The 13,222-nt window shown below is 36.5% G+C and overlaps 1 protein-coding gene across 7 annotated transcripts in view; it reads right to left on the bottom strand.

The window, feature by feature from the left end:
* The window catches only part of LOC106875258 (estrogen receptor), a 782,825-nt gene that overhangs the window by 137,737 nt on the left and 631,866 nt on the right, over positions 1–13,222 (bottom strand). For 4 of the 7 annotated variants that reach the window (XM_052965734.1, XM_052965730.1, XM_052965732.1 and 1 more), the window contains one exon: positions 2,858–2,947. In XM_052965734.1, the coding sequence (XP_052821694.1) occupies positions 2,858–2,947 (90 nt within the window). The remainder of the gene's footprint in view (positions 1–2,857; positions 2,948–13,222) is intronic. The other 3 variants (XM_052965731.1, XM_052965733.1, XM_014923326.2) reach the window with 1 other exon arrangement.

Here is a 13,222-nt window from a genome sequence, read left to right as displayed (position 1 = left end):
CTCTTCCGATCTTATATATATATATATAGCTGGGTAAAGTATATCTGAATAAAACAAGGGGATTGTGAAGATAGCTTTGACCATAGGCTCCTTGGTGAAGGATTTAGTGGAGCTTAAATGCAACAATACTATAACTGCTATTATAGCAACCATCACCGCTACAATGGTTGAGCACGATAATCGCCCAGACTAACATCACCACCACTACTATTACTACGACAACTACCGTTACTATTGTTAAGACCACCCAGCCACAACAGCCACCATCACCACCATTATCATATCCAAACCTCAAAAAAAAATTCTGTTGAATATGCAATAAGGCAATGTAAAGTAATTCACCCCAAAAGACGGAGAAACCGTGGATGTAAGTGGAGATGGAGTAGGTGATGTGGATATAGAGGGAGACGCAAATGGTGTGGTGGTAGGTATGGAGATGGTGGCGGTGGTGTAGTGGAGATTGCAGCGAGATGATGAAGATGATGACGACGATGATGATTGTGGTGTGGTGGAGAGATGGTGGTAAGGTTTTGATAGGGATGGTGGTGGTGGTAGTGGTGGTTGAAAACACAGAATATAACAGCAAAGGAAGAAAAAGAAGAAAAGAAAGGTAAAATAAAACTACAGATACCCATCCACTCCCACCCAGATAGGGATGGAAGGAATGGAATAAAAATCGAAGTGATTATTATTGACTGCAGCATTGTTGCTGCTGCTGTTGCTGTTGTTGTTGTTACTGCTGCTGTTGCAGCACTTTCGTTGAAGCTTCTGTTGTAGTTGTTTTTTCTCACCAATGAAACGAAAATTTGAAAAGAGTGGGGAAATAGGAGCGTAATGGATAATAGCTTATTACATAAGAGAGATTTTCTTTGCCATCTTTCCAAAGTGGATCTTGCAAATTTCAGAATTCAATAAGGTCAACATAACCTAGCGGCAGCGGAGAGTGAAGAGTTTTTGAGATATCAAAAGCAATTTTTTTTTTTAAATTTCGTTTTGTTTCATTTGAATGAACACACTTCACCATCGTGCTTCTCCCACCCACCAATATTACCCGACCACCCAAAACATTAAGTCACCAGAAATTTTTACAATGTTTGTTTCGTTGGTTGATATAGAGTCCACATCAGTCTAAGGCAAACAGCAGCCCAAGGGACTTTCTGAACGATACACCAAGAAAACATTGCTTAGAACTTTTTTTTTTTTAGTAGTGCAGCTCACTTCTTGGAAAAGGTTACCCAATCTGAGAGAGAGGTGCAGAAAAAGAACAAAAATAATAGTCCACTCTTGTTTCATGACCAAGTGGCTAGCAGTAAGAAAGGTATTATATGTTAAAAATAAAAAAACAAAGCATGGACAAACACATTGTGTATGCACATGATTTTATATATAACTGAAAATATTGTATGCCTAACAACATCAATTACTGGACTCATTTGCCAATGTCACAAAACCTTATTTTACATTACAACTCAGTTTTCCAATTTCTTGTGTGCACGCGCAGGCACACACACACACACACACACACACACACAGCAGTTTTGCATTTGGGAAACAATATAATGCTCTGCCTTAAAGAAATAGAGATGAAAAACATGTTAATGTTTTAAATCGTGGAATGAAAAAGAAAAGGCAAAACAAAAGGCTAAATTGATATAGCAATAAACTACTACCTCATTGGTATTAAATTGTATCGATATATCTATGAAAACATCATCATTTCACCTCCGCTTTCCATACTGGTATGGGTTAGACAGCTTGACAAGATCCAACAGATCCAAGTATCAAGTCTTGCCTCGGTTTTCATAGTTTCTACAGTTGAATGCCCTTCCTAATGACAAGCACATTAGAAAGTGCACTGGGGCTTTTTCTGTAGCACTGGCATGAATGAAGTTGCTAAGCAAACACCCTCCACTGAATGAGAATACAGCAGTCTGTCTGGCTGATAATATAAATTTGGGTGTACAAACAAGAGCATAAAAAAAAATATATATAATACAAATAGTATAGAATTTATTCATTAAAGACTGAGTCGCCACCCCATGCTTTTCCCATTTCGCTCATATTCTTTGAGGAAGGCTTGTGCCAGAGAACATGTGTTTAGGCGCACTAAATACATGGTGGATGACAAAGATGTGAGGGAATGTGGTTGGCAGAAACTGAAATGATCCAGCTGTGTGTGTGTGTGTGAGTTTGTATTTCCTCTTTATCTTCCTGTGTAATCAGTGGTTGTAAACAATGGCTGCACTGTTTCATGCAGATGGTAACATGTGCTTGTGATACACTGTGAAAGCACATGTGGGCATCTTGATGTGCTGTGTGTGCTTTGTAAGCAGAAGGCTCATTCATACACTATCATTTGCTGCCAGTTTTCTGTGTAACCAAGTCCAAGCTGTTTTGTTGTTTGATACACTGGAAGATTATTAATTCACATGGAAAAAGGTGGTGGTGGTGGTGTTATAAGAAACAGCATCCAACAGTAGAAATTTCTGCCCAATCAAACTCCTGTCTGACTCTATGCAAGCATGGAAAAGTAGCCATTAAAATGATGATAATATGTAGTTGAAGTTATTCATTAACGCAAACTGGAGACCTCACTGTTAATATTCTTCTGTTTCTGATTCATACAATCTTTTATTAGGTTATCTTATATATGTATATATGTGAGAGTAATGATGGTTTACAAGTTGATGGATGGGTAGGAGAAAAAAAACATTTCTTTTAAAATAAAGGTTCAATCATCAAGTTTGCCAGTTGGGCAAAAAGCATCTTGAGAAATGGACATGGTAGTCACTCACCTCTCCCCACCTTCCCTAAATGTTCATGTTACATTGAGAGCACAAAGAAACAAAATACCCACACTGACCTGTCCGGAGCCACGTTGTATAAACGGTCAATCTCTTCATCGAAACGAGCGCGGAGTGCAGGGTTCAAGCTACTGTGTTGTTGGCTGTAAGCAAACGATAAAGAGGGAAGAAAAGATATGTTAAAGATAGACGAAAAAGAAGTTACAGGAAAAAGGCAATAATAGTTTGTTTTTATTTTTTTTTTTTTACTATTTCTTAATTCTGGGGGATATTTTTTCTTTTTCATTTTTTCCTCAAGAAAACAAGCGAGAAAGGAAATATTTTGAAAATGAAAATTTTTTTTTAAATAAAAGATTTTTTTGGAGGGTGAGGCTCTTTTGTATTCATCTAATATTGATTATATTTATTTCTGATTTATTGGGATCTTTCTCAGAAGAAAAGGGAAAAGATGAATAACAAAAGAATGATGGGCTTCAGATATTCAGATGTCCTCCTACACACCTACACATATAAAACCTTGTTCATTTAGTTTTTCACTCATCACAGCTTAGGTAAGTAGAGTGAATTTTATGCTTTGCAAATGAAATCACACAGATAAAACCGAAACCAGTCAAGATGCCTCCCATACTTTCTCAGGAAACTTAAAAAGTAATATCCAATATCAACTCAGAAAGGAAAAAAAGCAGAGTCAACCTCAAATCTCTGTGAGATCAACTTTGCCTTTAATCCTTTTGGGGATTAATAAAGTACCACTCAAATACTAGAGTCAATGTAATCAACTACCTATTTTCCTCAAAACTGCTGGTCATGTGCTTATATCAGAGATAGTATAAGTCATTGATTGATCTAGTCTTTGTCTTCTCAACACACATTATTTCTCGCTTAACATTATTGTTTTATAGTTCTCTCTGTGCCAACACAAACTGGCAAATTGATACACAATCGCCTCCCGAGACTGCTAAGCTCTCTCCCACAAATCAATGAGTTTCTCTTTGACGAATATATGGCATAGATGTTTATCAAATGTGCAAAAAAATCAAGAAGTAAATTTGTGTGGCAAATGAAGTTCCAGACAAAGATTTACTCTAAAAAAAATAAGAAAACATGATAGAAAGAAGTTTTCCAGAAGATTTGGTACCATCTATTACATTCATTACTATTTTTTTTTTATCGTCAGCTATGATGTCCTCTTCTTTTTTTTCTTACCAGAGTCAAGTGTTTTGACCAGTTGTGAGCAGATGTGTCCCTGGTGATTGGTGCAAATTGACTTCAGACACTGAGTTTTATACAAGAATTCATGCTTGCTGTGCTCAGAAGTAAATATTAGATATTGGGTGATTGAATGAAATAGCTAAGACAAAGTTGGACTTGGGTCACTAGGGATGCTTGGCTCTAACAGAGAGTAAAAAAACATGTAAACATTCTAAAGTGTGGTGTTAAAAAAACAAAAGGTTAAATTGAAATGGATTAGCACCTTATAAGCTGTATTGGAATAGTGTGTGTGTGTGTGCGTGTATGCATTCATGCACACATACAGATGCTAGAAAATATTTTGATTTAAGCATTTACATGTTTGGAAAAAGCATACATTAGTATATGTGTGTGTATTACATTAATCAGAATTAACGGAGTATAACAATCTGCCTGGTTCACAACCAGGTTTTTTTTTTTTTTTTTCCCCCTATAATTAACTGAAGGAAGGGCAAATCACATCTTGTATTTAACTGTTAGAAAAATACAGATGGGTGGTTGCTGACATGATGGGAAGTCAAGCGCCTTTTATAGAGACATAACCAAAGTGAGAGTGTTAATGAGATGTCTGTGGAGTGAAGTTCTATTGACAAAAAGAAAAAAAGAAAATGAATTGATATAACTGGAGAGAATCTTCAAGTGGGAACTGAAAGTGGGTCAAAGATTTAGTACAACAGTGAAGCTCACCTCTATTAACAGCATGGTGCTGACCTTTCAATGAGATATATTGATTGCTCTTCTCTAAAGCACACAGAACCTTGTCATATGATGATGTCAGGAAGGGAGGGTATATGCAGGTGTCACTGTACTCCAGCAACACACACACACACACACACTTCATATGTAAAACAAACAGGATTATATATCTGGATACATAATCATGTTTATCATACATATGACATATATAAAGGGATGTAACCAAATGCCACAAAATAGTTTGTACAAATCACTACAGATTCTGATACCTGTTCGCATAAAAAGTTATATGCACATACATACACATCAGCGTGCGTGCGTGTGTGTGTGTGTGTGTGTGTGTGCGCGTGTGTTAATAAATCCCTTGTTGTTTCTGATGATGGCGATTTATCAATTGAACTTTCTTCTCAATATATTACTGTAAAAGTGACTAAGTATTTAAAAGACGTTTCTATTCTTCAATCCTCAGAAAGAAACATGACAGTGAGTAACAAGGTGAGTCTTTCCTGTTATAGGCTCTGTCCATCGGATGGGTTTCCATAATGTTCCTCTTTTATCTGTTTTCCCTCACAAAACTTGATCGAACCGAAGCTATACAGAAGAAGATACTTGCCTAATGTGTCATGCTGAGGAATCAAACCTTGTACCTCTTGAACATGAAGTTATTTGCTTGACCATTTGGCTATGCCTGTACCCAGAGTTACACACACAAATTTGTGAATATTTTTTTTGTTTTTGATTTCACACATATTTCTATATAGGTTGCTAAATGACAATATGCTGTTCTGTCAGAACAAACCTTGTGCCAAACTCAGTCCACAAGGGCAACCACTGATGCAAATAAGTTTATATATCCCTTAAAAATTATGTATATTTGTACTAATAAGCGTAGGTGTGGCTGTGTGGTAATTAGCTTGTTTCCCAACCACATGATACCAGGTTCAGTCCCATTGTGTGGCACCTTGGGCAAGTGTCTTCTGCTATAGCCTCGGGCTGACCAAAGCCTTGTCAGTGGATTTGGTAGACGGAAACTGAAAGAAGCCCGTCATATATCAAATGACTGAAACAAGTAAAAAGATAAAAGAATAATAGTCCATTGCATCGGTACAGTGAGTAAGTGCAAATCCACCTTCAGGGCAAACATACAAAGCCCTTGATAATAAATGGAGATTAGATCATCCTGCATATATCTTTCACACTCACAAAAGAAGGAGGTTAATAGTTTTAAAATGTTCTAGCTGGACATTACAGTATCTGAATACCTAACTGCGGTAAACACGGTGAGAGGGCTGGGGTAGATTTTCTGAGCATTTTCTGTTATCATTAGTAAATAGCCATCCCATTTTCGATGAGATTTTATCATTCCCCAATTCAAAGCAATAGGACCTAAATCCATAATGGTTTTGTGTGTGTGTGTATGTGCGAGATAGAGATCCAGGTCACCTTTACTCATCACCACAGATTTTGTACATCTACTTTGTGAAAATAACTGAGAATAGGAATAAAATCTGGGATTATTGCTTTTACTGTAGAATCTGTACACCTACCTGCAGAGGAGAAAATATGCAGAACTCACCTTCTGAAAATGTTAACCTGCAATAGATTGGCAACCTATCCAGTGAAACAATAACTCTCTCTCTCTCACTCTCTTTTATCCACTTAATGATTATGTAACAAAGTCCAGTACCAGCTTCTGTAACCCCAAGGAATAGCCTATGTTTAAAGCAATATACTTTTGGGCATCCAGACGAGTGAAGCATGCATAGGGAATGTAAAGCTGCAAGTTAGTAAGGTATAAAGCATCGGCTGCAGAAACTGAAGATGCAAGAGAGAAATGAGTCAAGTATAATTTGCTGCATGTGCAGCATAAATTTGTATGAACAATGAAATGCAGGTAAGCTGAGAAACCTGCTGCTGTTTGTTAAGCACTGAAGAGATCATCCCACTGCTGATGTGTGCAGGAGAGTCAGCTGTGCTGGTTTGGACATGTGATGGTAAATGGAGGACACGTGCTGGATTAAAGAAATGCTGATGTGATCATTGCTGGGGACGATGAAGGGAGAGCTAGAAGAAGAGGTGGTGAAAGAGCAAGAGATCTGAGAATATTGGGTTTAACAAGGGGGGAGGGAAGAGAAAAGATGGGGGGATGGGGGTCAATGTAGATTGGTAAAATGCAAGATGAACAAAGCTGTTCACCTCATATACCAGCATGGGAAAAATGAACCTTAAAACAATGTTGCTGCTTAAATGACATATGTTTATGATTGCAGCAATATAAGAGAGTCTAGTTTGCTTCTTTATTGTTACTATTTCACCTAAACCTTTTCAAAGCTTCAGAGAAAGGTATGAACATTGCAGAATGAAATATTCGTTCGAGGTAGGTTTTCATATCGAATCAGTGACATCGAGTTAAATTATTCAGAAGAAATAAAAACAAAAATCTTCAGTGCTTGTTGGTTTGATGAGTCACTGAATCAATACTGCACTATGATGCAGAAAGGTAGAATGAAGAGGGGACAGCTTGTCTGCCACTGGCTTCCACCGGTCACCCAGTTCTCACCTGCAGCTTCACAAATTACCTGCATGCAGTAGAGTGCTTATCTCCAAGGCAATGACATTGTCAAGCTGGCTAAACCAGGTGGAAGACAGCAGCAAGTTTTAAATTCCCAATGAAATTCTTGGCTTGTCTCCTCATACGTACAAAGACTGAATTTTCAGTAAACTGCCAAGATTAAACCTAAGCATTAGTGGTCAAGTTTCAGTGGGCAGATACACAATAACCACCAATCTCACAGTAGACTATATATTCCAGAACACAATGACTCACATAGAACACCTTGGTCATCCTACTGCATTTCCGAGTGTACTAGCAGTTATCTCAATCTTTTTGTCACTGGTCAGAAAAAGCCAAGAATGAGAGCATGAGTCTAATAGTCCAGGGCATATCAAGATTTGAATTTCTTCGTAATGGATGTTGGGGTACCACGTGTATTTGTAGCAATGAAATACCATGACTTCATAGTCTCCTGGCTCCATGAGGACGCAGCTAAAGTGTAGTAATAAGCAGAAGTAGACATGATTACCTGGTCACCCATGCAGCTGTGTCCACTGCTGATGGTTTTTAAAAAGATGACATCAGACTCTAAGAGAAAGTCGTCTTTTTTAGTAAAAGATGAACAAGAAGGATAAGTTGTTGTTTAACCTCAAGTCAGCCCCAACCGAGAAGACATATGATAAAAGACATTCCAATCATGACCATCCTAACTATGATTCATATTATGTACACCTAGAACTACATTTTTTAATGCATCCTTTCCTCTTTTTAACATGGCAGGTGTGATTTGAAGGAGATGTGACTGCTGTTTTTAAAAGTCCAAGCAATTAAAGAGGGTTCTTTTCCCATGTATGGTGTTTGTATTTTTATCAGTTTTCTTCTTGTATGAGGACTATTGTTATACTGGGATGGAGAGTTGCTACACTAGGTGTATATTAAATTTAGGGTATTTCCTAATGCTTTATGGGGTTGGAAAGGAACCAGACTGTCATCGACATTAATAAAATATATAACAAAAAAAAAAAAATTGCTCATGATGAAGATGATTGATGACGGTTAGTTATGATTGCAGTGGTGGGGAATACCAAGAAGACAGTGACATGAATAACGTAACCCGATTATTCTCAAAATTAACACCAAAGGTAATAAGTCCTAACAATTATAAACATCAACATAATAATAATAATAATAATAATAATAATAATAATAATAATAATAATAATTATAATTATAATCATTATTGTTGTTGTTGTTTCTTAAGTCTCTAAAATCAAGAGACAATCGCTGATAACCCATTCATCAGTACCTTTGACCACAAGCAGCCAAATAAATTACTATCACACTGGTACAGAACAAATATAAAATCTACCTTTTGTGTGCACATATCATTGGCATTGTTGATTCAGTCGTTTTTTTTTTTTTTTTTTTTCAATAAATTCCACGATTTCAAATGAGAAAGAGGACTTTCAAAATATCTAATATTGCAGTGGTGAGTTGACAGCTTGTGTCATGTTCAGCCCTGATTAGAGCTGGCAACTTGTATACATTCTTCAAAGAATGGCCTACGAGAAATGCTAGAATTTTCTTATTACAAAAACTGAAATCCAGTAACATTATTAAACTCTTTTTTTGCCAACAGAAACCACATCAGGTAGAATTATCATAATGCTGTGTGGCATGACAAACCTGGCCCTTTTGAATTATCTACATAGTGCTCTTATGGGATCTTGCTGTTTCTGTCCACCAAATTTCCTTGTCAAAGATCAGATTGGCTTGACCAGAATAGATTGCAATAACAGAAGCTATTGACCAAAGATTCTGTAAGGTGGAATTCAACCCAGAATCACATGACTGTGAAACAAATATCTGAACCAAATGTCACTGTGTGAAACTAAGCAGTCAATAGTAGCAGTGATTGTTACACTGCATCCATTGCTCAATCGCATACCCTTAAATGAAGCCATTATGGCACAATTTTTCTATAATGTACAAACACTGTCTACTCTGAACAATTATCCATCCAGCAAGGACTGTATGACAGAATCTGTTGCAACTATATGCAGGATGACTTAGCAATAATCCCCAGCATTTAACCCTTAATCCTTTTGTTACTGTATTTATGTTGAGATGCTGTGTGTTCCTTTCGATTAATTTTAAATATAACAAAGAATTTAGTAAAATAACTCAGTTATCATTAAGCTGATGTTAGGAACATAAATTGTAACTAAGGTTTGGTGGAAGATTTTAATTCAAAACTTACGAAAACAATACATTTGTATTACAGAGCCAGAGCTGGTTTCAGCTGGGTTGTTACTGAAAGGGTTAAGAATTTAGATTACTCTGTCAAATGTAATGCTTATTTATTCACATTGTTTAGAATTAATTATGTATAATCTAATTTCTTTATTTTTAGAAGACATTATAGGATTGGTGTCAGAAGCTGAATATGATCAGTTTAACTCTTTAGCATTTAAACTGGCCATATTTGACCGAAATATTCTACCTGTTTTATGTCCTAACTGGCTAGGTCCAGGATTTCTCACCTACCCTACAATGTTACGTGTAAAATAAACATTCACATCTTTGAAAATCTCAAAGTTACAAGATAATACATAATTACTTCAAAACAATGTGAATAAATAAGCTTTACATTTGAGAGAATAATTTGAATGCTAAAGGGTGGAACATGCTTCATACTAGTAAACTTAAAACTTCTGCGATACATAGTAAAACAAGCATGCATACAGATACACGCAAGTCTAATATATACACACAGTGCACAGTAATATGTGTGTATAGGACTGCACCCAACTGAATCCTTACCCAACCTTGACACACCCATGACAGTACATTTCTAAAACTTAATAAAACATTCACTAAATTCTTTAAATATTATTTTTGTTACACAGGAGATGATAGGAGAGGTGGAGGAAACATCAGAGGTCTGCATGGTTTTAGGTAAACATTGAAGAAAAGCAGATTGAAGATGTGAGGATTAATAAAGAAAAACAACACACACACACACACACAAACGCACACACCATAAATAAATAATAAAACCCACCAAAACTGTCAAGCTAACATTTTTTGAGACCTCACCCAACACACATGCATAGCCAACAAACAAACAAACAAACAAACAAAAAAATAATGTTTTTTTATGAAAAAAACAAGAATCAAAATTTACAAAAGCAATTTCAACTATGCCCCTTAGAATGAAAGATGTTTTTTCCTATGATGTCTGAACACTTAGCTGGTCAGTACCAATAATCAAAGATTTTGTAAAATAGAACAAGTCTCCATGAAATAGAAGAGAATCCTGAAGTGAAGAAAAAAAAAGAAAGTCATTCTTTAGAAAAGAAATTAACAGAACTGCATGGGGAATACTTTAACCCTTTTGGTACTGACTTGTCTGAGGCCAATCTTGGTTCCCTGACACAAATTTATAGTTTTAAAGTGATTTAGATCAGGGGTTTTCAAACTGTGGTTCGCAAGGACAAGACAGGGGGTCAGCAAATACTTTTTATGGGCAATTTGATTTTATAAGTGGTTTTTAATCGAAATCTTTTAATTGACAATAAACCTATTTGTTAAATACTGTTAAATAAATAAATGTAAAAATATATGTTATTTTAAGCAAATATTTATGTATAAATTTCATAAGCGTTTATAAGGGGGTCCCTAACGTAAAGCCTGAAATATAAAGGGGTCCGTAAGTCAAAAAGTTTGAAAACCCCTGATTTAGATGATAACCTTGTCTAAATTTTGTGTTAATTTGTTCCAGGCACCAGATTAATATCGAGAAAGTCATTTTACTCAAGTCTTCATTATTTTAAAACCTAAAAGAAATGAAAGCAGCTTATGCCAATAGAAATACCTTAACGAAAGTGTTAAAAATAGAAATAATGAAGGTTTCATATTTTGGCACAAGGCCGGCAACTTCAAGGGAGGGGCTAAGTTGAATACATTGACACAAGTACCCAACTGGTTCTTATTTTATCAACCTTGAAGTCAATCTCGGTAGAATTTGAACTCAAAAACTAAAGACAAAGAAGCTGCTAAGCATTTTGCCTGGTGTACTAACGATTCTGCCAGCTTAATAATAATAATCATAATAATAAGAGCACTCAGAGAGCGCAAACTTCTGCAATAGCAATGTCCTCTCAACAAGAAGCCAGAGATGATTTTTAAAATGAGAATATCTGAAATAAACTCGACTGCTCTCACAAACGAGAATACTAAGAATGAACCTGACTGCTCTCAAAAATTAAGTAAAAAAAAAAAGGGGGGGGGGAAATAATCCAGAATCCTTGTCCAGTACCAGATCAATCCCAAAATCTAATCAGTCATGAGGTCAAACATCCCTGAAAGTTTCATTGAAATTCATCCAGCGGTTCTTGAGATATCTTGTCCACGGACGAACAAACAAACCTGCCTTAGCGAAGGTGGAAGAAAAATATGTGTATAGAAATATAAGCCAAACATTAAGACTTATAAGAAGAATTATGTGGCATAGGAAAGAGACATGAGACGGGTGGATATGTAATGTTAACGTGTATGAAAAGTGGAGCACAATAAAACCAATAAGAGTGATTGAGCATTAAAAGCAATAGCCAGTGTGTGTTGGTGTGGATGTACAAAGACATAGGTGGAGGAGGAGTGTTGAGCGCAAAAATGAGTTGAGAAGGATACAGTGGACTGTTGTAAGGTCAGATCGTTTAATGACGGACAGCAACATGTAGAGCAGTCCTGTCCAATGGCAATGATGATGATGATCACAAAAAAAAAAAACACATCAATCTTTACACCTTCAGTGATTGAAATATACTGTAAATGAAACCAGAACAAATGAGATTACAGTAATCCAGCTGGCCCACACTATTTTTAGTATTATAACAAATTTCAAAGATATGTAAGATATACTACAGTGGTGACTGTGGAGGCACGTGGTTTAGTGGTTAAGGTGTTGCACTCATCCTCATAAGATTGTGGTTTCAATTCTTGGACAAAGCAATGCATTGTGTTCTTGAGCAAAACACTTCATTTTGTGTTGCTCAAGTCCACTCAGCTGGCAACAGACAAGTGTCCCAACCAGCGGAAAAATATATATGCCCAAGAATATGGATAAGTGGCCTTATAAGTTTACATCTCAGGAAGGACCCGGGAGCCATTTTGAGAAGAGGAATGATCTTACCGCAATACTGTATCATGCTTGCTTTAGTACCTGACCACTTGTGGGTGGTGAAAATAGAAAAGAAAAAAAAAAACCTGTCGCAGTCCTCTGATCAAGCAGGTACTCTTAACTATAATTGCAACCAACAGTATGATAGAATGTCAACAGGGTGCCATGATGCTTTGTCCCCAAATACCAACTAAACAGAACTAGGCAAAAAAAAAAAAAAAGTGTTAAGTTACCTTCTCGAGTCATACTGACTCATAAGGGCCTGTGTCCCTGATATCCATGGCATACATATCCCCACTTCCTAGATGAGACGCCAGTAGGTCACAAGGTTACTAATTTTTACCAGCTTAGTAGACTGGAGTAACATAAAATGAAGTGCTTTGATTAAAGAACACAACACATTTCCCGGTCCAGGAATCGAAACCACAATCTTACGATCATGAGTCCAATGCCTTAACCACTAAGCCACATGCACCTCCACCTGCAGCTAGGTGACCTAAGATGTATAGAATTAAGTGTTCTCCACTGCCCAAATACACTTGCGAAACACTTGCAGTAGATTTAAACTCAAAATCCTTTGATCTCTTAATCCAATCCCTCTCTCTGACACTTGAACATTTCACTCATAGTGCAGAGTCATCACATCATTGCAAACAACCCAGATAAAATAATTAAGATTAACTTTTGGGATTTGCAATTCAAGGCCACAAGAAAAGAATTTAGAGCATGTGTGTG

The sequence above is a fragment of the Octopus bimaculoides genome, chromosome 2, assembly GCF_001194135.2.
Source record: "Octopus bimaculoides isolate UCB-OBI-ISO-001 chromosome 2, ASM119413v2, whole genome shotgun sequence".
Lineage (NCBI taxonomy): Eukaryota > Metazoa > Mollusca > Cephalopoda > Octopoda > Octopodidae > Octopus > Octopus bimaculoides.
This window is presented reverse-complemented; position numbering and strand designations above follow the sequence as displayed.